This window comes from Nomascus leucogenys, chromosome 12 (assembly GCF_006542625.1).
Source record: "Nomascus leucogenys isolate Asia chromosome 12, Asia_NLE_v1, whole genome shotgun sequence".
NCBI lineage: Eukaryota > Metazoa > Chordata > Mammalia > Primates > Hylobatidae > Nomascus > Nomascus leucogenys.
Window position 1 is genome coordinate 77,553,939 of NC_044392.1, and position 23,397 is coordinate 77,577,335.

Below are 23,397 nucleotides of genomic sequence, written 5' to 3' on the forward strand. Positions count from 1 at the left end.
CCCTTTGTCAGATGAGTAGGTTGCAAAAATTTTCTCCCATTCTGTAGGTTGCCTGTTCACTCTGATGGTAGTTTGTTTTGCTGTGCAGAAGCTCTTTAGTTTAATTAGATCCCATTTGTCAATTTTGGTTTTTGTTGCCATTGCTTTTGGTGTTTTAGACATGAAGTCTTTGCCCATGCCTATGTCCTGAATGGTATTGCCTAGGTTTTCTTCTAGGGTTTTTATGGTTTTAGGTCTTATGTTTAAGTCTTTAATCCATCTTGAATTAATTTTTGTATAAGGTGCAAGGAAAGGATCCAGTTTCAGGTTTCTACATATGGCTAGCCAGTTTTCCCAGCACCATTTATTAAATAGGGAATCCTTTCCCCATTGCTTGTTTTTGTCAGGTTTGTCAAAGATCAGATAGTTGTAGATATGCGGCATCATTTCTGAGGGCTCTGTTCTGTTCCATTGGTCTATATCTCTGTTTTGGTACCAGTACCATGCTGTTTTGGTGGCTGTAGCCTTATAGTATAGTTTGAAGTCAGGTAGCGTGATGCCTCCAGCTTTGTTCTTTTGGCTTAGGATTGACTTGGCAATGTGTGCTCTTTTTTGGTTCCATATGAACTTTAAAGTAGTTTTTTCCAATTCTGTGAAGAAAGTCATTGGTAGCTTAAAAAGTGGGCGAAGGATATGAACAGACACTTCTCAAAAGAAGACATTTATGCAGCCAAAAAACACATGAAAAAATGCTCATCATTGGTCATCAGAGAAATGCAAATCAAAACCACAATGAGATACCATCTCACACCAGTTAGAATGGCGATCATTAAAAAGTCAGGAAACAACAGGTGCTGGAGAGGATGTGGAGAAATAGGAACACTTTTACACTGTTGGTGGGACTGCAAACTAGTTCAACCATTGTGGAAGTCAGTGTGGTGATTCCTCAGGATCTAGAACTAGAAATACCATTTGACCCAGCCATCCCATTACTAGGTATATACCCAAAGGATTATAAATTATGCTGCTATAAAGACACATGCACACGTATGTTTATAGTGGCACTATTCACAATAGCAAAGACTTGGAACCAACCTAAATGTCCAACAACAATAGACTAGATTAAGAAAATGTGGCACATATACACCATGGAATACTATGCATCCATAAAAAATGATGAGTTCATGTCCTTTGTAGGGACATGGATGAAACTGGAAACCATCATTCTCAGCAAACTATCGCAAGGACAAAAAACCAAACACTGCATGTTGTCACTCATAGGTGGGAATTGAACAATGAGAACACGTGGACACAGGAAGGGGAACATCACACACCAGGGACTGTTGTGGGGTGGGGGAGGGGGGAGGGACAGCATTAGGAGGTATACCTAATGCTAAAGGACGAGTTAATGGGTGCAGCACACCAACATGGCACATGTATACATATGTAACAAACCTGCATGTTGTGCACATGTACCCTAAAACTTAAAGTATAATAATAATAAAATTAAAAAAAAGAGTTACGTTTCTAAAACATGGATTAAACGTATGGCCTTCCATGTTTTCTAATTGCCTAAAGGATAAGGCACAAAACTTTCAAAAACTGACCCTAAACTCTAGCTGAACCATGTGGACATGTCTCCTCCCTGCTTCCTTCATATGCACTAGTTTCCTTCCCATTTCATGTGATACCATGCATTCCTATGCTTTTGAACCTTTTCTTAAGTATTTTTTAGTCATACATTGTTCCATAGGCTCTACTCCAGCCAGTGATTTTGTGAATCCCTCAAGATTCCAAACTACAATCACCTTCACTGTTGTCTCCTCACATCTCTCTCATACATACACACTGTAGAAGTTAATAAAAAGTAATCACTCCACTGCTAAGTTTCCATTCACTTCATAAACACTTCAAGTAGAACACATTGTTTTGGATCATTTTTATGTCTGTTTATTTTACCAAAACAAGAATGGCCTAAACCATGAAGACTGTAAAGCTTTCATGGTTAGAGGCAGGATGGTTGCAAGTGCTCATTTAAGGACATTGGTCCAGATTCAGAAGGTTTCAGTATTCCCACAAATTATTCACTTTCAAAAAAAGTAAAAAGCAGTAAGAAATCTGTGAGTTACATTTGTGATTTTAGCAGTTTTATGTTAAGTTCTAGGAATAGTAGCAATTTGAAAGGTATGAGATAAAGACTTCTTTATAGTGCTGGATGCTGCCTTTGCCCAGATGATGTAAAAATCTAATTAGGTGCTGTGGCTTCTAGATGTTAATTACATAACCAGCAAAGTTCACCATAGTATGTTCCTTTTTAAGTGAAAAAAAAAAAAGCAAAGTTTTAAACTATCTAAATTTAGCAGTCCTTTGGGTACTCTGCATTTGTTGAATATTGCAAAAGTAAATACCCATCTGTTTTAGTACTAATATGACTTTGTATATCAAGCAGTTTACAGATTTTTTTCCCCCATGAAAACTTCATCAACTGTTTTATCAACAATATAGGCTTCAGGCACTTCTGTAAAGTTGAGTTGGGATAAATGAAAGATCTTTTCGAATTGGTAATCATGCAGGTATTGAGAATGAAAGGGAGATCATATTTTAATTTAACTTCAGTGCCTCAAGATATTTTCCCTTATGGACTATATTACTGTTCTCTGTCTACATATCCATCTTGTAGAAATCAGCCACTGTTAATCCATTTCAAATAAAGCTTTCCTGGATCTGGGTGATATTTATCACTTCTTTCTGCAAGGGTCTCCTGAATTATATGAGGGCTTACTCATTATGACATATTAAAATGCTAAATGATTTCTAGAGGAATAGAGATATATTGTAATTCTAAAGGCCATTTTTATATTCTACTGAACCTGACATAATTTAAGTGTCATAACTGAAACTATAACTTGATTGTAAGTTCTTTGAGGACAAAGTTGATGCCTTACGCTTGTAATTTCCACATAGTCCGTGAAACTAAGGACCTGCTCGGCCAGGCCAATAGCTCCTTTCTAAAGAAAAGTAACTAGAAGCAGTATTTGGCATACACCTGCCATAAAAGTGTGTGTCCTGGCTACCTTGACCACAATTTATTGGACCAGATACTGTATCCCTGAGCAAAAAGCAACCACTTGGAGACTAAATAAAAAGAGGTCAGCAACTTGTCAGGAAGTGTGATGCCGTAACCCAGGCAATAATGTCACTCCACACTGGATAGTGGCCAACTGTCTGTATCAGTTAACACTCTTAATTGCAAGCAACAGAAACTGACTGGCTGTCAGAAGTGAAAGGAGATTTATTGGCGGGATACAAGATGCCTTACGGAATCAAAGAAGGCAGGAACAGCAGGCTTAGAAAATGGGCAAAAAACAAAAAGGCTCAGAGAATGAACACCAAGAGTTGTCCAGCTAATACAGCCTCTACCAGGGTTGATATCCACCACTACTGCCATCATTGGATACTGTCAGGAGATGCTGCACCACACACTACCACGAATACACTTTAACCACTTTTCTGATTGTGAGGTTAAAACTTTGGGCTGGATCTTCAGTTAGCTAGGCCTAGACCATGGACTGGTTTTTTGGTAGCAAGACAGTAGAAAGAGTAAGACCCTCTTTTCAAAGGCTTGCAAAATGGGGATAGTTCCTGTGTCATACCAATGCTTCATATGGTTTCAATTTCCTGCAAATAGGAAGGGAAGTCAAATTTCAGACAGCCAAAATATAAAGAACACTGTATGTACTGAGTCTTGTTCTCTGTGGATTTGTTTTCAAATATATTATATATATATGTATATATATGTGTGTGTGTGTGTGTATATATACGTGTATATATACACATATGTATATATATGATATGTATATATGTATATAAATGTGTATATGTATACACATATGTATATGTACACGTATATGTACGTATACATATACATATATGTACATATACATATATACGTGTATATATACACATGTGGATATAGATATGTGTATGTATATGATATGTATATATACATATATACATACATATTTACACACACATATATGCCTATATATATACACACACATATATATGCATATATATATATAGTAAAAAAATTGAATTGGAAAACCAAATTCAACTCAATTTTGAAAAAAATTGGAGAACCAAAAAGGTAATATAGGAAAAAGGAGAAAGTGAGTAGAAGTAGAAATGGAATAAGAGATGCTGAGAAATACAAGCAGATGTATTCGTATTGCAGTTTTTAATCCTTCAAACAATAGACACCCATTCCTAAAGGAACAACAAGAAAACAAGAGCTGCTCTTTAGAGCTGCTGTATGTCTTACAAAATGAGTGATGGTGTCCCAGTCCCCAGAGGCCTAGCTCTTCCTTTACCAAAAACATTTCACTTACTTTTTTATTTTTCCATATATGCTTGTAATAAACTCCCCAAAATGGGGTAACCTCGCCATGTTTCCTTTCCTTGACACCTGAAAGATTAAAATAGAGAACTCTCTTTTTACACAGACACACCCCTTATGACATGTATGCTTATAAACCACCATGAGTGTAATAAATATATTGATAAGGATTTTTATGTTCAAGATTGCTAAAGATTTTAGATAAAATCCAGTATCCATGAATTTCATTTTGAATTTGTGAATACCACACTTATAAAAGGTCATGTTTAAAGCCTTTTCTATCCCACATTATCACCAAAGACTTCTACCAAAGTCACCCACTTTAGTATTTTCTTCGTAGTATTATTTCCTTTAGTATTTAGCTCAAAAAGGGATATCAGTCCACAGAGCTGGCAAAAACAAACAAACAAACAAACAAACAAAATGGCCTAGATATTTCTTTCCAGCTCCTACAGCAGCAATGGGAAGAAATTCTTTAAAGAACTATACCAACTCGTTGTGGATGAGTTCTCCTTAGTTGGAACCATTCATTGCTAAGGGATTGCAGTTTTTCTCTGCTAGGTTATTTAAAATTGCCTCAATAGTAATTCTTTCTTGCTTGGATTTCATAACATTCCCAGGACACAAGCGTGACTTCCCTAGACTCTCTTCATCCTAAATGTATCAGCATGGTGGGTGATCCAGGGCAGAATGCTGCCCCACACTAGCTTCCTCCCTGTGTTGGTTAATCATTCACTTCAATATGGGATTATAAAAATACTGAGGTTTTATGCTTGTGGTTGTTTTCTAAGTCTAGCACTGAAATACATAAGCTAAGTGAATAGACCAACAGATGTATAAAATATCAATTGTTATACTGTTTACACTAATGCTTTGCATTAGGAAAACAAATGCCAAACTGCTTGAAGTCTGCAAAGAATAAAAACTCCTTATTATACATTTACATACACACTTGCCCTTATCCAAAATGAATCCATACATAGTAGAGCAAGCAGCTGCCTATATTTCATAACCCACTGAGGTCTTTTTAATGTGTTCTAAGCAATGATTAGGAAACCTGCTGGGGTTCATTTTGGCTCAGCTGGTCCACAATTTTGAACACCTACTGGTGGTATCAGGAAAATATGTGCATGACCTGTTTCTCCATATATTAAGATCTTCCAAATTATGCTGCATACCCTCATTAATAAACAAACTATGGATGACATCCTTTTTGTATGGTAGATAAAACTACCATTTTAATTTAAAGATAAATAATATCCCACACATAAAGAAAGTTCAAGCTCATTTTTTGGCTCAGTATAAAGGTTTCAACAAAAGAATAAACTATTCTGAAATGCTTTAATGTAGAAGATTTGGAGGAGGTGTCCTAATTACCACGAAATATGGCCAATGTATGGCTCTCGAAGAGTTTTTTGTTTGCCTATGAAGATAGGCCTATGGAACCTATGTCAATCTTGGTTTTAGAAAAAAACATGATAAAAGCCAAGACAAGGGAAATAGACCTGGGAATATACACCATAGGTAAAGAAAAACATTATAAGGCAGAAAGGAATGGCTGCCCCTAAGTGACAGACAAGTCATGGATCAAGTATGAGTGCAAGGTGGGCAACTTCAGATCAATTCAGGCAGGCATAGAGGCTCAGAGGGATCCAATCCAGAAAGAAGTGAACAACGGATAAAGTCTAGAAATGTAGAATACAGATAGTGGAAAGGGAGAACTAGACTTCAAACAAGCAGAATGGATTATGAAAGCTAAAGCAGACATTAGAATGGAGTACAGTTCAGAACAGAGGGCACTGGAGGCTCAACACACCTGGAAGAAGTTTCATCTGATCTTGCAATGAATGATTTATTTTATTTTATTTTATTTTATTTTATTTTATTTTATTTTATTTTATTGAGACAGAGTCTTGCTCTGTTGCCTAGGCTGGAATGCAGTGATGCAATCTCGGCTCACTGCAGCCTCCACCTCCTAGGTTTAAAGGATTCTCATTCCTCGGCCTCCTGAGTAGCTGGGATTACAGGTATGTGTTACCATGCCCAGTTTTTTGGTTTCTTTTTTTTTGTTTTTTCCTTTTTTGTACTTTTAGTAGAGACAAGGATTCGCCATGTGGGCCAGGGTGGTCTTGAATGCCTGACCTCAAGTGATCCACCCTCCTCAGTCTTCCAAAGTGCTGGGATTACAGGCATGAGCCAATGTGCCCCAGCCTCTCAGTGATGTTTTTAGGAGGTTTGTCATTGATTGCATCTGTAAGAGACAAAGAATTGGAATGAGTATTAGCATATACACTGATTCCTCTGGCCATCCTCCCTTGATGGATAATTTTGTCTTGCGGACACAAAGGCATCATGTCCTTTATCCATGGGCTTCTGCATAGTCGCTTCCAGAGTCCCACATCACAATAGTGAGTTTGAGCAAGTTCTGAATCAAAAGATCAAGTGAGTGTCCAAACTCTTTAAGGATGTCTCTGAGTTGTCTTTTTGCAGAGGTCACTCAATCATTGTCTCCTACTATGTCCCTAAAAGCAGTCTTTTTCTAGGAAAAAAAATTAGCCCTGCTTCCTGGTATTGGGCCTTTTCTTTCCCCTGAGCATATATTGGCTATTGCTAGGTATGTCACCAACAAGGCTTAACTGTATTCAGGACATTCCAAGAGACCTTGTTCTGTCAAGCCAAGGGTAGAACTAGAATTCAGAAGAAATTTGAGAGATCTTTTTGGATTCAGCGTAGCTTTCTTGAATTCCTCTCAGTGAGATATCCTGGGGTCACTGGGGCAAGTGTTTTTTCTTCTTTGACTTTCCTAGAATATAGCCTAATCTTACAGGGAGAATTCTTCATACAAGTAAAGAACTGTTGTGTCAGTTGAGTCTTCCAGGAATCAGACACAGAGAGGGAGTTAGGAGGGCAAAAGGTTTATTGGAGAGAAATGCTTGTGAAAGGAAAAAAGTGGAAGCAAAATTGGAAAAGGGGAACCATTGGACCCTGATACAGACACAAGAAAAATCTTTGCTAGCCCAGTAGGGAGCTTCAGAACAAAAATTGCCTATTAGAGGAGTCCCACATTCACCAGAAATAGCTAGACCCTTGTACTACAGTTTTGCTATCATTCACTGGGTTCTCCCTGAAAGAAGCATGACCCCAGTTTAAAAGCGAGACACACCTAAAGGAGGAAGCAGTTAGAGGCAGTCAGCTCACCACACTCCTGCAGCTGGGCCAGAGTCTGTTCCTGAAGGTAGATCTGAGTGGTTCATGTCTGTGTCTGTTGCAGTTGCCTGCTTCTGCATGTATTTTTCTAAGACCTTTTCATAACTTAGTTACTTTAGCATATCTACTCATCAGTTCTCATGACAAGTTATGCGACTCCTCAACATTTCAGAAAGTTAACCTTTAAATTGCAGAGCCCCCTCTACCATGCAGGGTCTGAGCCCTGCTTCCATTTCTTTGATGCAACATGGGATTCCTGGAATAGAGACAAGGTATTTACATATTAAGATAGCAATAGTGCTACAGTGCTCCTGAGAGGCTCAGTGTCTAGAATAGCACGTGAAACTGTGGGCAGAAGGTGTTCGTTGATCTGTTTATTTGGGCAGGTACCTCTCAAACTTCATTACCATGGCCAGGTGAGGCCGTGGATTTCCTGTTGGGATTAGCCAGCAGAAGCAAGATAATTCTATGAAATCTGAATCTGATTCCGTGGGGACAAATTGTGGCAGAGGAGATTTGAAATTTGAACAGCTTTCAGGGCTGATCTCTACAATTAACACTGCCATTTGAGAGTAAGAAGTGAGCTGGTGGAGAGAATCTGAGAGTCTTCGCAGAGAATTAAAATAGTGCCTGAAAGAACACTGGCAGTCAGGAATTAACTGAACAGTGAGTAGTGTATGGCAATTCTTGTCCATTTGTAAAAAAAAAAAAAAAAAAAAAAAAAAAAAATAAAAAAAGCTTTAGAGACTAAGTGAAATGGGGAGCACTGACACTAAGAATGTCAGAGGAATGGTACACTAGGGAAATTTTGTCTGAAAGGAAGAAAAAAAATCATTAAGTTATATTCACCAGAAATGATATTTAAAGGAACAAAACAGGAATGTAGTTCCCTTTAGCTGATAAAAATATGGACAGCATCTCCGTTCCCCTCAAGGTCCCAGGGACTAAAGACTGGGAGTTGAGGCAGGGTCAGGGTCAGAGGTACAAACTCTGGAAAAGCCCTCAATATATTAAAGGTTCAGACAGAAAGGATCGTGGTCAGCCTGGGCCCTCAGGTGGGTTCTCGTGGACTTCCAGGCCACAGTAGGGGAGAGTTCTCTCCAAGTATTTTAGCTCACTGATGGAGAGCATCAAAAGACCGTTTTCAAACTCAGTTGGCTCCTGGAGTAAGAGCTGCTAATATCCTGTGTCTCCAGCTTATTTTGGCTCCATGGAAGAGGAGATGCAAATGTTTTGTGGTTCATGATGGAAAGCTGGTATGCAATTAGAAGTTCTTCATTCTTTCATTCAACATGGTATTTACTGTCTTTCATGTACCAGGCTCTTTGCTAGGATAAAAGAGTAAAATACATCCTCTAAAAGACTAATAGTCTAGTAGAAAGAAATTGATTATTAAACAGAGAAGATGACTATAAAACACTGTGATAAATGCAGTAATAAAGAAACATTATAGGAGCAATAAAGAGGCAGTCATTTACTAATCCGTCCTGTGCTGAAGTGGGATGGAAGGATTTGTCATGGAGGTCTGCTTTGAAGGGTATTATTCAAGGGACAAAAAATGAGGGGCATTCCAGGTAGAAAGAGAGAAATAAGAAAAAACTTGAAATGAAACAGAATAGAGAAGGCTATGTGCCTGGGGAGGAGAGAACACACAATTGGGTCTATGTCATCTTCTACTTAAGGCACAAGAAAGTGGCCACACACACACACACGTACACAGGCACACATGTACACATTCCAGGTATATACAGTTACAACATTTTATAATCACATTATGTGTTTGTTGTATGCATTTGTCTCCCCTAGACTGTAAAGTATTTTGGTTTATGTTTTTACAGAACAGGGATAGCATATTACATGTCTCTAAATCTGTACTATCCAATATAGTACCTAAAACAGTTGTCTATTAGGTTATCCTGGACCCAGTATACTGTACTCTCAATTTTCCTCCAAGTACATAGAAATAAGAAAGTCAGTGTCAATTTGTGTGGTGTAGGCTCTATCAATTCAGCAATACTGTTGAATGCCTACTATGTGTCAGGTTCTGTGCTACCCGCTCTGAAATAAGCTGAAATGATAGAACACTTTCAGAATGTCTTGTCTTTTGTGACACTTAATATCAAATATCCATTTTATTGTGTGCCTGGTTTGCATTTCCTTGCAGACTCTAGTTTCATTCATCTTAGTGTTCAGCATGGAAAATTTGTAGTGCCTCATAGTCAATAAATATTTGCCAAAAGGGTAGAACCCACATTACCTACAATGCCACTTTCTTTCATTTTTCTTTTTATATTTGAGTGCCTTTAGAATTATTTTTAGAATAATAGATGAAATTTATCTATATTAGAAATAATTTACCTATATTAGCATGAACACACAAGTGTAGAGTTTGATGTGTTTTGGCAAATGTCTATACCCGATTATACCACATTCAAAATATGGAACATTTCAGAGGTAATCACTGCTAACAGGTTACAGCGTAAATGCGTAGTCTGTTTTTCAGACCTCTATATAAATATATGTACATATTTATATTTTAAAAACCGGATTAGGCTATGTGCGTGTTATTCTGTGTCTTGCTTTTGTTCACTTAATGTCTTTTGGATGTCTTTCCATGTCAGTTTATAAAGATTTATTTTTAATGGCTGCATAGTATTTCATTGTATGGATTATAGTACTTTTCACAAATCTTCCCATATTGACATTTATTCTCTTTTTTCACTACTGCAAACAGTGCTGTAGTGAACGGCAGACATCTTTGTACACGTATCTTGAGTGCATGTGAATTTCATTAGGATAGATATTTGGAATTGGAATTTAAAACTTACAAGATGAGCTTTACATTTTTATACATATTGCCACATTGTTCTTCAAAAAGGAGTTATTAATTTACTTTCCTATTGAGAGCCTATGAGAATGCCTGTTTCTTTGCAACCTCAGCAAGGAGGGATATTATCAGTCTTTACATTTTCGGCAAATCATGATAGGTGATCATATTTATTCTTTTGTTTTTCTAATTACTAGCGAGATTCAATGTCTTTTCATATTTGCTGGTCATTTGTATATTTCCTTATTGTGGAATATAGACAACGTACATGAAACATATATGTATGCATGTATAAACAGATACCTACACACGTACATATATATTTTTTAACAAATCATAGTGTGCACACCATGTGACCACCAGGTCAAGAAATAGAACATCTCCAACTCCTCAAAAGCTCCCTATATGTCCCTGCCTAACACAACCCTCTCTGTCCACTTTAACACCATCCCTACTCTTTGCTTTGCTTTTTTTTCGTAGTTTTATCACCCATGTATATGTCTCTAAAGACCATATTTACTTTCTATTTAAGGAATTTATATGAATCAAATTATATTGTATACTTTTGAGACTAGTTTCTTTTGCTAAGCATTATGAGATTCATCCTTATCATTGTTATGTAGCTCTAGTGTGTTTATTCCATTGTCTGACTGTATCACCATTTATTTTTCATTTTACTCTTGATGGACAATTTGGATTTTTTCCACTTTGAGGCTATTTCAAACAGTGCTACTATGGATATTTTGAACATGTATTCTGGAGTTTGCATCTTTAAAAGGACATATGCATAAGAGTGGAACCTAGATCATGCCAAACTGTTTCCCAAAGACTCTTGTACTGATTTACATTCTCCCCAGGGTGTATTGACTTTCCCCCAACCCCCCAATCTGGTAGATATATAATGGCATCACATTGTGGTTTAAATGAGCATTGTCCTTATATGGAAAAAATGTGAAAGGTGTTCATAAGGCTGATCACATTTCATATATTTTTTGGCCATTTGGATTTCATCTTGAATGAAATCCAGTGAAGCATGTTATGTTGAATGAAGTATGTTAAAGTTTTGCCCATTTTTCTCATTAATTTGCAGGTGGTTCTTTATATATTCTGGATACTACTCCTTTATAAGTCGTGCTGCAGAATCTTGTCCCACTTTGTGCCTTGTCTTTTCATTTAAATATATTAACATTTTAATTTTAATATCTTCAAATATATCAATAGTTTTCCTTTAAAGAAAATGGAACATTTCCATTACCCTCAAAAATTTTCTTATACTTGTTTCCACTTAATTCCTCCTCCATGCCTAATTCTCAGTCTCAGCAACCACTGCTCTGCTTTCCATACTCATAGTTTTTCCTCCTACAGAATTTCAATAAATGTATGCATGTAATGTCTACTTCTCTAACTCAGCATCATTTTGTTTTATTAATTCCAAGTTGTGGCATGATTCATTAGTTTCTTTTTGTTGTTGAATCATGTTTCAATGAGCGGATATGCAGCAATTTTGTTTATTCAACTCACATATTGATGAATATTGGTGTTATGTCAAATTTGGGCCTATTTTGAAAAAGTTTCTATGAGTATTCATGTGCATGTTTTAATGTAGAAATATGTTTCCATCTCACTTGTATATATAATTAAGAGTTGAATTTCTGGGTTGATTAGTAAGCCCACATTTACCTTTTTAGGAAACTGCACAACTAATTTCCAAAGTGGTTGGACCACCATTAGAATACTTAAGTCAGGAAAACAGATGCAAGAAGGACACATGCTAAAAAAAGTTAATAAAAACATCTCCATTTTAACACATAATCTTTGCATTCACTAATATTATAATTGTACCTGGAATAGTTGACTGCCTGTCCTGTTTTATTGACATAGAAGGATAATACATCACTTTTGCTCATTATTTTGCAGCTACTTCTAGTCTTACAGGAATAAGTGAAGTAGAAGCCTTTTATAGTTCTAGTTTACAATTGATAGCTGAATTTCACTTTAGGGAGCAATTTTGCCAAAGAAGATGAAGGTTTAGGACATGATAATGGGAAAGAAAATTAAGAAGGTGAAACTGGTACTCAGATTGATCTTCTGGGCCCCAGTTCTTTCCATCAGAAACATGGATGTAATGAAAATTCTAGCCACCTCTTGGAATGTCATATGAAATAAGACTTAAGAGTTGCTTAGCGAAAAACGTTTTATAACTGGTAAAATTTTTCAGTGGATTTATTGAAATGCCAGCTTCTAAGAAAGCCATTTTGAAATGAATTGTACAGAGTCAAAATTACTAGGTAAATGGGAGAGAAATGTTTCTTCAAGTCAAAATTTCACTTGTAATTTAGCTTATCAGGAAATTCTCAGTCTCATTCTGTAGTGCTTATTCCTTTGAAGAGGATATGAAACCAGTGAGATTTGATGCCCTAAGTAATTGGTGGAAATGCCTGCTCTACAATGAAGAGGTCATCTTCAGGGTCTCAAAAGCAGCAGGATGGATCATTTATAGAACTCCCTTAATGTGTAACTAAATACAGAGTAGTTACTAGAATTAAAAATTATTATCTTGTGGCCCAGATTAGAAATTAAGCTTTAAAAACAACCAGTTTTGCATAATGGACATTACTGCAGCAAGTAATCTGCATTCCTCAGCATTACATTTTCTAGTTGTGTTGTCACCGTTGTTTGATTTTCATAGGAATCTATTCCTGATAAGATTAGTTGCAGGCAGACACTGGGCTGTACTTCATCAAAATTTTCAGATAGGCCAAATTTGCCTCTAGCTTGCTTTTATCAAAACTTTTCTCAGGACTTCACAAGTCTGCTCTGGTACCTTCACTTTACGTAGTATCCTCAAGACCACTATTTGCTCCCTAGATCTGTCACTCATTCTCTTAGGGGCTTCAAGTGTCTTTCTGCTTATAATACCATACACCTCCATCACAGGAAATCATTTTATTGCTTCAGTGCTTTCTTTGGTGATCACATTGAATAGCAAAAGGGTTAACAGGTATTGAAGAACATGCACACACACACACACAAAGACAAACAACTACTGTGACAGAGATTGCAAATCATGTTCAGGGAGAAGCATTAATGCCTTTAGAAAGCACCAATAAAGGCTTTGTGATCTAGGTAGACGTTTTTAAAATTTTGTTAAGCTATTCTATTTTGCTTAATTATTCATCACTTTTTCACAGAATTACCAGTGATTTGTAAAGTAGTCTTCCTACATTTCATGCTTTTAGACATTATCATAAAATATATCTGGGTTTTTCTTAAATCTAGACATAGTTTATATTTTGATGGATATATAAGGAAATAATGTGAAAATATGCCAAGTTGCCAAGTTTTCACTCATTCCTTATTCATTGACACAACATATATTTTTTAGTGCCCAGAAATAGAGCAGTCAATAATTGTTTTTTGTTTTCCTTCTTCCTCTTCTTCTTCTTTTTGTATGTATTGGTAATGGTAAACTCTTGATTTGTCTGAGAGATAAGAGTACTTTTGTATATTTCTGATCCTGAAGATTTTGGGAAGAATTAGACATTGTCTAAAACTTATTTATTTCAATAAGATTCTAAAAACTGGCTTGTTACAAAAGGCAAAGCCATCTTATGCTATCACTGGAAATTGAGAAGGTCAAGATGTAGAAACACTATTAATTGCTTTTAGATCTTGAACATTCATATCAAAATTGTGAAGAAACCAGGAAAATATAAATAGTTACAGTCTATTCTTGAATTCCCCGAAGTATATAGATTCATTTCATGATGTTATTGACCTCACCACATTTCTAGTTGCATTAGAATATTCTCTATTATACCTGTCAAACAAAACATTGCAATTTATAGAACAATCATTAATTTTTATGGTAATTTTGGTTAGAAGTTGTTTTTAAAATTTTCCGGTAGCCAAATTGTACTTACTCTTGGCTGTGATGATTAGTCAGCAGCTGGCTTGCCTAAGTATGAAGATGAGAAAAATATATGTGAACACCGTCAACTTTACTCATGAAGGGTCAAATTTACTCATGGAGGGTCAAATTATGGTATCTCAAAATAGAGACAGATGATTCAAGTAAACAGTGCTAACCAAAAAAACCCATGTATTTCTAAGAATTTGAAAAACTTTGAACAAATTCCAGATTGTTAAGCAATGGGTAAGAGGCAGTCATTTAAAGCAGTCACCTAGTGAAAATCAGAAAAAATGTCTGACAAATGTTCGAAGTAAATTATTATGGCATGGGGGTCAATAGTATTGAAAGCCACTTAGAAGCCTATATCAGATTATTAGTGTTTACTGTATTGGAACCAAATAATATTTCAAGTTTGTTTCAGTAATTCTTATCAGGATACATTCCATGTATTATGCTATTCAAGTGATCTTTAAATTATTGTCAAATTCTACCTTAAAGAGAGCTTCCACAAAGGACATGCAATTCATATCATCTAGAGTTACTGTCATTTCTAGGCTAAGTCCCATGGAAATTCATAACTTAGAAATGAAAGTCACAAAGATGCAATTGCCTTCATAATACCAATGCAGCGGTTATAAATATTTCATAAGCATTGCATGGGCAGGGGCAGATCTCCATTTTCATGAGTTAGAATTTGTACAGCTAAGTCTCCACATTTTACTATTCATAATGCACACTATGCCCTGTAGAGCATTCCATATAGTACTTTTTTAATATTTATGTTTAATGAAGAAATTACTGTTCTAAGAAGAGAATAAGCCAAGCCAAAGACTTCTTTTTAAAAGTATTAAGTTTTGCTTAATAGAGATGATAACAATCAACAGAAATTACCTCATTGCAGTATCTTAGCACAAAAATGCATAACTTTTTGAGTAATACAGGATGATGGATCAAGACACATTAAACCTAAGTGAAAAGGTTCTTTCTAAAGGTTATAACATTACAAATCTCATCTTAAAGGAATTCGAAAGGTTAAAATGCAAAGAGCAACTTTCTTACATATAAAAATATTAATTACAAATGATATGCTTGCCTACTATTTCATAGTTTAAATATATGACTGTATTTGTCTGGGTTTTTCTTTTATTCAAAAACATTTTAACTGGCTAACATAATATTACCAAGTTCAATAATGAATTGCTATTGCATACTTTAAGGTAATTTATCAAAGCACATTATCAGTACCTGTCAGAATAAATTTTGCACTAAAAGTAATGAAAAAAAGGACTATTGTATGTGTTGAAATCAAAGAACATTACTGTACTATAGCTAAGATATTCAATGGAAAGGATAGGTGTTTGCCCTCTAAATGATACTTGCCCCATGAGAAAATAAAAGCCTGGAAAATCACAGAAAATAGGCACAGGGAAATGTCAATTTCTTGCTTTTTAAAATGAGCATTTGATATTTTATTTCATTTTTGTCATTTTGATCAATTCTTTCAAGTACGTGAGTGCTGAAAATGCTGCACAGATCTTGGTAACATTTACAAAAGTAAATTAAAGTTACTGATCAGCTCATGTATAATACAAGGCTGAATTATTCTGTATTTGCATATACTATATATCACATGTAGATTGATGATGAAGTCATAGATTTTATTTTGAATACACGTCAAGACTAAGTCTAATAATGAAAACAACAAGCTTTAGATTTAATATCATTCACTTGAGAGTCAGCAGTTTAAATATTTTTTATTTTGCTTAAACCAATGAGATCACTAGAAATTTTGTAATGTTTCTTGTACTTAACATCAAAAGTTTGTGTTTCATTCCTGATAATATTTAACTGAAAGTGGGAAGCACTGTCTTCCATTTTGTTCTTTGAAATTTTATTTTCTAAAGGCTCTCTTGAGGAATTTAACCTTTATGTGATGAATTTGCAGTTCACTTGAAGTGTGTTAACCTTAGTTCCCTAATGAGTCTAGGTGTAATACTGAGGAGGAATTTGAGAAATATATCATGTAGCTTATTGTCAAGTTGGATTTGTCTTGCATGTCTCCAGCTTTGCTGTTGTTCCAGTACACATTTTGATCACAATTCTTTAATTATGTTCTATATTTAACCGACCTATTTGAACAGGATCCAGAGCTGGTGCGGAACATCTGCCGCTGGGTTAGGCAAGCTGTTCAGATTCCTTTTTTTGCCAAGCTGACCCCAAATGTCACTGATATTGTGAGCATCGCAAGAGCTGCAAAAGAAGGTAGGAACTTGACTTGAATCAGTTGCCCACTATTGTAAATATTGGCTCACATTATGTAGCCATACTCAAGTATGTCTTCTCCTACAAACACATGTATATTTTTTTGTCTCAATTTTAAAAGTTTCCAATTGAGCACTTGATCCCACAAACACAGGAGATTTACACCTGGGCTCATGCTAGCAAATTGACCATGAACTTTGATCTGGAAACACAAGATCGTTTATAGTTTTTCCTAATAAGCACTGATTTCACACATTATAAGAACAAAAAACACAGTCACAGCAAACCCATCCAAAATAAATGACCTCATAATGTAACAATTCAATATATTAAACTTTAATGAAGTAAAAAAGAAAAAAAAAGAAATTTCAATTTGCACAGTGTGAAATTTCTTATGAGTTCTCTTCATATTTTATAGGGCCTAGCTGACTTCCTTAAACACATGCTCAATAAATATCTGTTGAATACAAAAATCATGCATGCTTGTGTTCCATCCCAGGGAAATTGCACCCTGTCTTGCAAAGACATTGTAAATTACCTGGAAAATAACACCAAATGCAAAACATTTGGTAACAACGAGTCTGTATAATAATTGAGAAAGACAGCATTAGGAGATATACCTAATGCTAAATGACGAGTTAATGGGTGCAGGAAATCAACATGGCACATGGATACATATGTAACAAACCTGCACATTGTGCACATGTACCCTGAAACCTAAAGTATAATAATAATAAATAAAAAAAAAGAAAAAAAAATTGAGAAAGTAAAGTTGTGGTAATTAAAACTTCTTTAATGTTTAAAATTTTAAACATAAATGTAGGAGTTAAATTAGTGAAGAACTTTGAGGAGAAGACATGTTCTCAAGATAAAATAGAATGCATTTTTCTGGGATGTGAGGGTTTGAATGGGTTTTAACTATGGTATCTTATAAGAGCTGCATGAAAATGTTGATGTGTCTTTCACAGGTGGTGCCGATGGTGTTACAGCCACCAACACTGTCTCAGGTCTGATGGGATTAAAATCTGATGGCACACCTTGGCCAGCAGTGGGGATTGCAAAGCGAACTACATATGGAGGAGTGTCTGGTAGGTGTTGCCCACTTCTTGCATTGTGCTTTCTTGGAGGTTGCTGAAAAATCAGAAGGTCATGTTGAAAGAGTTTTGTGTCCTTTATGATCTCAAATTCTTATAACTCATAGCTGATCAATATTCCTAATAGTTATGACAGAACAGATTGAATATGAAAGCTCAAGTGACAGCACAGGATGAGAGAATATCAAGATAAGGTCTTGCACAAATTCTATTCCCTTGTGGTCCGTGCTTTCCTAAGAATTTCTCATCGTCTCTCAGTTCTTTTGCCACTTACTAGTAAGGGTTAATATGAGGGCCCTCTGAGAGAAAAATATAGGCACCCTCATTACAATATCTTTTTCATGGTCTGGACTAGTTTCCATTCTTCCTAGAATTTAGACATCTACCTTCAAAAACCTTGTCCCAACTGCCCCAAACAAGCCATTAAAACACTGAATTAAGCATCAGCTGACAAGACATTTGCAGACCTCACACCTTTGCATGCTCTTTCTCATCATCATACGCTTGAATTTGAAAAAGAAAGAGAGGTTTTAATCTCAAGGTCCTGTTCAGTATCTCTGCCCTGTGCACTCTGTGACTGTGACAACATGAACTTGGTCTTGCAGAGACAATGCTGTAAGGTTCTTGGCTGTACTGGTTTGGGATTAGTCTCCTTGGTGATAGAGAAAGTGGTAAATATACATAACGTAACAGTGCCCCCTGTTCAAGAAAAGTATTGCTGAATCAGACCAAAATGTGCTTTTGGAAGAGACTGGACAGACACAAATAAAGCTCTATCCATGCTGAGGTATTCTGTTTTGAGAGTATGAAGTATGCCTGTGAGCCATGAGGAACAAAAACGGTTATATTCTGCTTTTAATTGAATGCCATTCCCACAATGTCAGAAAGAAGAAGGCTGACGAGGAGCACCTGCTCAGGCTTCAGACGCAGCTCACTTTTATCAGGAGCTATCAAACGGGGCCTTAAATATTATTGTAATGCAGAATAACGTGGACCGCATTAGCATGTGCCACAGAAAGAGAGTCAAGGGACTCCAGAGTTGGGCTGTAACATGCACTATGTTTTCTGTCAGCCCATTTCAATTTTTCCACCCTGCCATGTTGACAGCAAGAGAATAAAGGAGGTCACAGAGGGTGCTGAACATTAAAAATTAATAAAAAAGAACTATTGCAGTAGTATTTTATATAAGTAACACCATTCACGTTTTCTCATTTAAGCTGCAATTTCTGAATATTCTCCCATACTATAACTCAGTCTAATAAAACTACAAAATTACAGCATTAGAAAAAGTCTTTTGTGTTGCAGTCTTTAAGCATACACACACTGGAAATTATAGCAGTACCTGAAAACAAGCTCAGCCATACCTCAGGGCCTGTTAGCATTTCCATAAAACTCTATTTCTAAGATTTATAAATTCATATATAAATATTCACTTGGGCTATAAGCTTAGGTAAGCCTGGGTAGAACTTTCATTTTAAACAACAAAAAGTCCCTAACATTTTAAAGGACTTGTACCTCATTTCTAATAGGTTCTATATTAAGTTTCTTCACATTAAACAATCTGTTTTGAAAATAGCCTTTCTCCACATTGACAGAATTAATATAGTTTCCCTCCTTTAAAGCAATGCTTGCTTAAGTTTAAAGGTAATAGAATCTGAAAAGCAGTTTAAATAGGCAATGATAATATATTTTAGGACAGAGCAAGTTCTATAACAGAGTACATTCAGTATGAGTTCTAGCAAAACTTAGCCTAGCAAAATTGTGTTAAATAATAATGGTTTCAAATTTTACGAGAGTTTTATCAAATATGGTTGTCAGAACTTCAAATGCTGCTTTAATACTGAAAGTTATACAAAATAAGCTAGATATTTTTATAAGATTTTTAAAAAATTTACCATAGCACAGTGCTAATATCTGCTCAAGTGTTCTCTCAGAGCATGGCAATGTCTGCTTTCAGAGGCGCTGCATGAATCAGATTTTTAAAAAGTGAAAACTAAATAGAGTTTAATTTTGGATAGCCGCCTGAACACAATACATACTTTTCATTGCCAGTGAAGGATATTTTCCCCTTTCGATATATTCTTTAGCTGTTTATTCAATTGTTATTATTTTTCTCAGAATAAGATTTCTGCTCTTTGAAGATTATGTTTTGTTTAAATACGGAAATAGTGAGGCACCTGGAGTAGTATACCTGCTGTAGAAAAATGGGCACATTTCAGGAATGTTCTTCTAGAGAAAATGCGTTAGCTAATAAAGGACAGTGACTTGCATTGGGAAAACAGGATCTCAGCTAAGGAATGTCAGTGGAATTATTTCAGATATAAGTAACCTGGATTTGAGAGCAATGTCTTTCAAAGGTTGGTTCCCAACTCATGAGTATACTATGCAGTCAAGTTTAGTGAACTGTAATCAACATTTTAAATAATGAAATAGAATAAGAAATGTCAGAATGCTTTGCATATAGTTGGGATAAGTATTGTTTGGCCAAACTTCTTTTTCAGTTATACACATAATATACACTTATATATGCCATAATGTTAAACGCACTTTTTACTTAGTTAACTTCAAAATATTTTGAGAGTTACTGTTTCAGAGGGAGGTCTCTTTTGTTAAATAAAAAAGTCAATAAGACTGTAGAAAGATAAATTCTACCTGCTGTAGCTTAAAAGTTACATCAAGAGAGCAAATTAGGACCACACTCCAAGGTCTTATCCTCAGCTTTGCTATTTTAGAAACAGTTTTTCTAATTCATCTACAGATGATTAGACTCTGGGGGGGTGCTTAAATATATGAAACAAACTCATAATAAAGTGATTTATAAACTTGAATTTCAATTATGGGAGAAATACGTCATGGTATTGCTCCATTAAAAAGTTGAATTATATACCAGATGATTTCATCGTGAGAACAGTAGAAAAGGAAATCTTGTTTGGTATCCAAAAGAAATATTTTTTATCAAACAAGGATGGCTGATTCAGCTCTCCACCATATAAGTACTCTGTCTAAACCATTGATTCTAAAGAATTCTGTACCTTCCTTTGGACAGTGTAGATGTTAACACTAAGTTGTTAAGACCTTTCCTTTTTCTAGAATCCACGCAGAAAACTTCTGTTGCATCAAACAGCAGTTAATTCATGTGTCATCACACAGCTGAATAGTTTATCGGGTTTGGAGAGAGGAAAGGACGAAGAAATTCTTTGACTTATTTGATTGGAAAAAACCCTAATCTCAGTAACAATTATAAACTCCATCCTTGAGTGTGTGACTCATTATTTTTCCTAGTTTAATTTCTTTTTTTCTTGTTTTAGTTTCAAATTTCAACTTTTTTTTCTGACTTCATTCCCAAATAATGAGGGCATCTTAAGATAGCCCCCAAATCAGTGATTACTATCACCTATATAAATGGTGTTATCCAGCTGTGGTGTGACATTTTCACATGAAATCCTCCCTGTGGGTAAGATTCTTTGAGAGCTGGTTAAGAATCAGTCCTGCATGGCATAAACTAAAGATGTCTTTCTTGCCGCTGACTTCATGAGGATAACCTTTATCCATTTACAGGTGCTTCGGTAGAAAAAGTATTCAAGCATTTTTCAATGGGGCAAATTCATTTGAAGTTTTTGTTGTTGTTCCTTCTGTTTTTAACTTTTTTTTATTAATGGCGAATACATTTCATTGTCCTATATATATTTTGTGTGTTGCACTTACAAACACATGCACATTCACATACATAGGAAAGAGTGCAGAAGGCACTTAAATTGAAATAATGATAGACACTTTAGGCTCAATATAATTTACTTCCCACAAGCTTGAAAAACTAACTTATTATTTTAAATTATTTTATTTGTCAAATTTGTTCTATTTTCACCAAAGGAAAGGAAATTCTTGTTCTTAACTTCAAATTTTGAATGCTTGTTTGAAGTTATTAATTATGTATCAACTTATACAATTACAACAATGAACACATTTTGTTCAGTATTAAGACTTATAAACTTTATTATTGATTTCTGAATAAGTCATAAAGGATGGCTTTTAAGATTTTCTATTTCAGCCCAAAGTTACTCCTCTCATAGAGGTTATTACAGAATCCAGTAAATGACTGTGTATTTCTAAATAAATTATAATGGAATATTCTGTGAATGTTCTTAGAGTCTACAAGTAAATAATGAATGATTTGAAATCTAGCTGTGTGAGATACTGGACACTGGCTGGTATGGTTACAAGCTTTCTAAAGGGGTTTTCATTGTAAATCCAACATAGGAAATACTAATAAAAGAAGGTACAAGTTAGAAATTTAGCTAGTGATTTGTAGATCTGCATCAGTGTAGGGCCAGAAGTGAGTACAAAGTGTATAATTTATAAAACTTGCACAAATGTGAATCAATATAGCAGCTCAGAAAGGGATTTTAGGCATCTACTTCACATCGCATAGTTTATGTGTGTTTTTAAGATAGTTACTTAGGCGTGAATTGTTAGAATGCAATAATAACTTGGCAGCATACACTGTGCTACTGGGCATTACGTAAACACAAATCTAGTGTAACCCACTCTAATCATACACTTATTTTGTTGTATTTATTAGTGAATATTTGTGTAAAATCAGGGAGATGGCAAAACAAAACAGATTAGAAACTCAGAAGTTTTAGTTACATTTTTCTTTAAATAACTATTTTCACACATGCCAGCAACTGAAGATTTTGGCAGGATTGCTCTAAGTTCTTACACCACACATTACAGTTCCATCATAAAATACAGTGTTAGTATTTTTTTTAATTGGGAAGTTGTTTTTAATGTGCTGGATTTTTTTATGTGTCAATCACATGATTATTGATGCATAAATTGCTTTTAGAAAAACACACCTACTATCTGTCATCAAATTTAGGCTATCTATTGTAATCATCTTTATCGATAAGAGCTTAGGCTTTACCATTGAAGATCTAAAATAACCTGATAGATAAAGATAGAATTTAAATGAATAAAAATGTGGTAATTCATGCAAAAAGAATAATTAAAAGGACAGCCATGCATTTTATACTCACTGTTTTCCTTTTTTTGTATGTACAAAAGTAATGCAAAAAATCTGGCCTGTTATTCACCTATGTAAAAACATTCTTAGCTTATTACAAGTTTAACTGATCAAACTATTAAAGACCTTGTTATACAAATATGTACGTACTATATTTGCAGAACAGTCAAAAGTAGGCATTTCAAATACAGATGCTAGATTACAATTTTATTATGAGTTATCACTTTGGTTGAGAGAGGCTTACCATTAGAAATATTCTCATTTAAATAATGCTCATTTGAATATATTCATGTACAGATTGACAAAGAATCCCTTCTTTCATTATATTGCCTTTCCTGGAGCCTCAGTATCTCACTGTTTAGCCATCGTTGGTCTGTGCAGGAGATCAGGGCCCTAATAATAGATTTTTGACAGTGAGCTCGCCTGCTACCTGCCCTACACAAATCCTCACTGTTCATGTTTGCTTCATGGCAACAAAGCAGACAGAAGGAAAATGCCAAGTGCTGAGTCTGAGGTACAGCCTTGCCTTGGCTTGACATTTCAGCAGAATAGCAGTTTATGAGATGCATAATTTTTCATCTGGGACTCAGCTGCCATATTCATAGACGCTTACAGCTCATCGACACACTGGAGCAAGGGCAAAGGTTTAAAGCATAGATCAAGGTCTACATCCTTTCCTTAGGTATTTTAAAATAA

The 23,397-nt window shown here is 35.3% G+C and overlaps 1 protein-coding gene across 1 annotated transcript in view; it reads left to right on the forward strand.

Moving 5' to 3' along the window:
- The window catches only part of DPYD (dihydropyrimidine dehydrogenase), an 806,347-nt gene that overhangs the window by 570,146 nt on the left and 212,804 nt on the right, over positions 1–23,397 (forward strand). The window contains exons 17-18 of the mRNA XM_003260094.4: positions 16,464–16,584; positions 17,553–17,672. Coding sequence (XP_003260142.1) covers positions 16,464–16,584; positions 17,553–17,672 — 241 coding nt within the window. The remainder of the gene's footprint in view (positions 1–16,463; positions 16,585–17,552; positions 17,673–23,397) is intronic.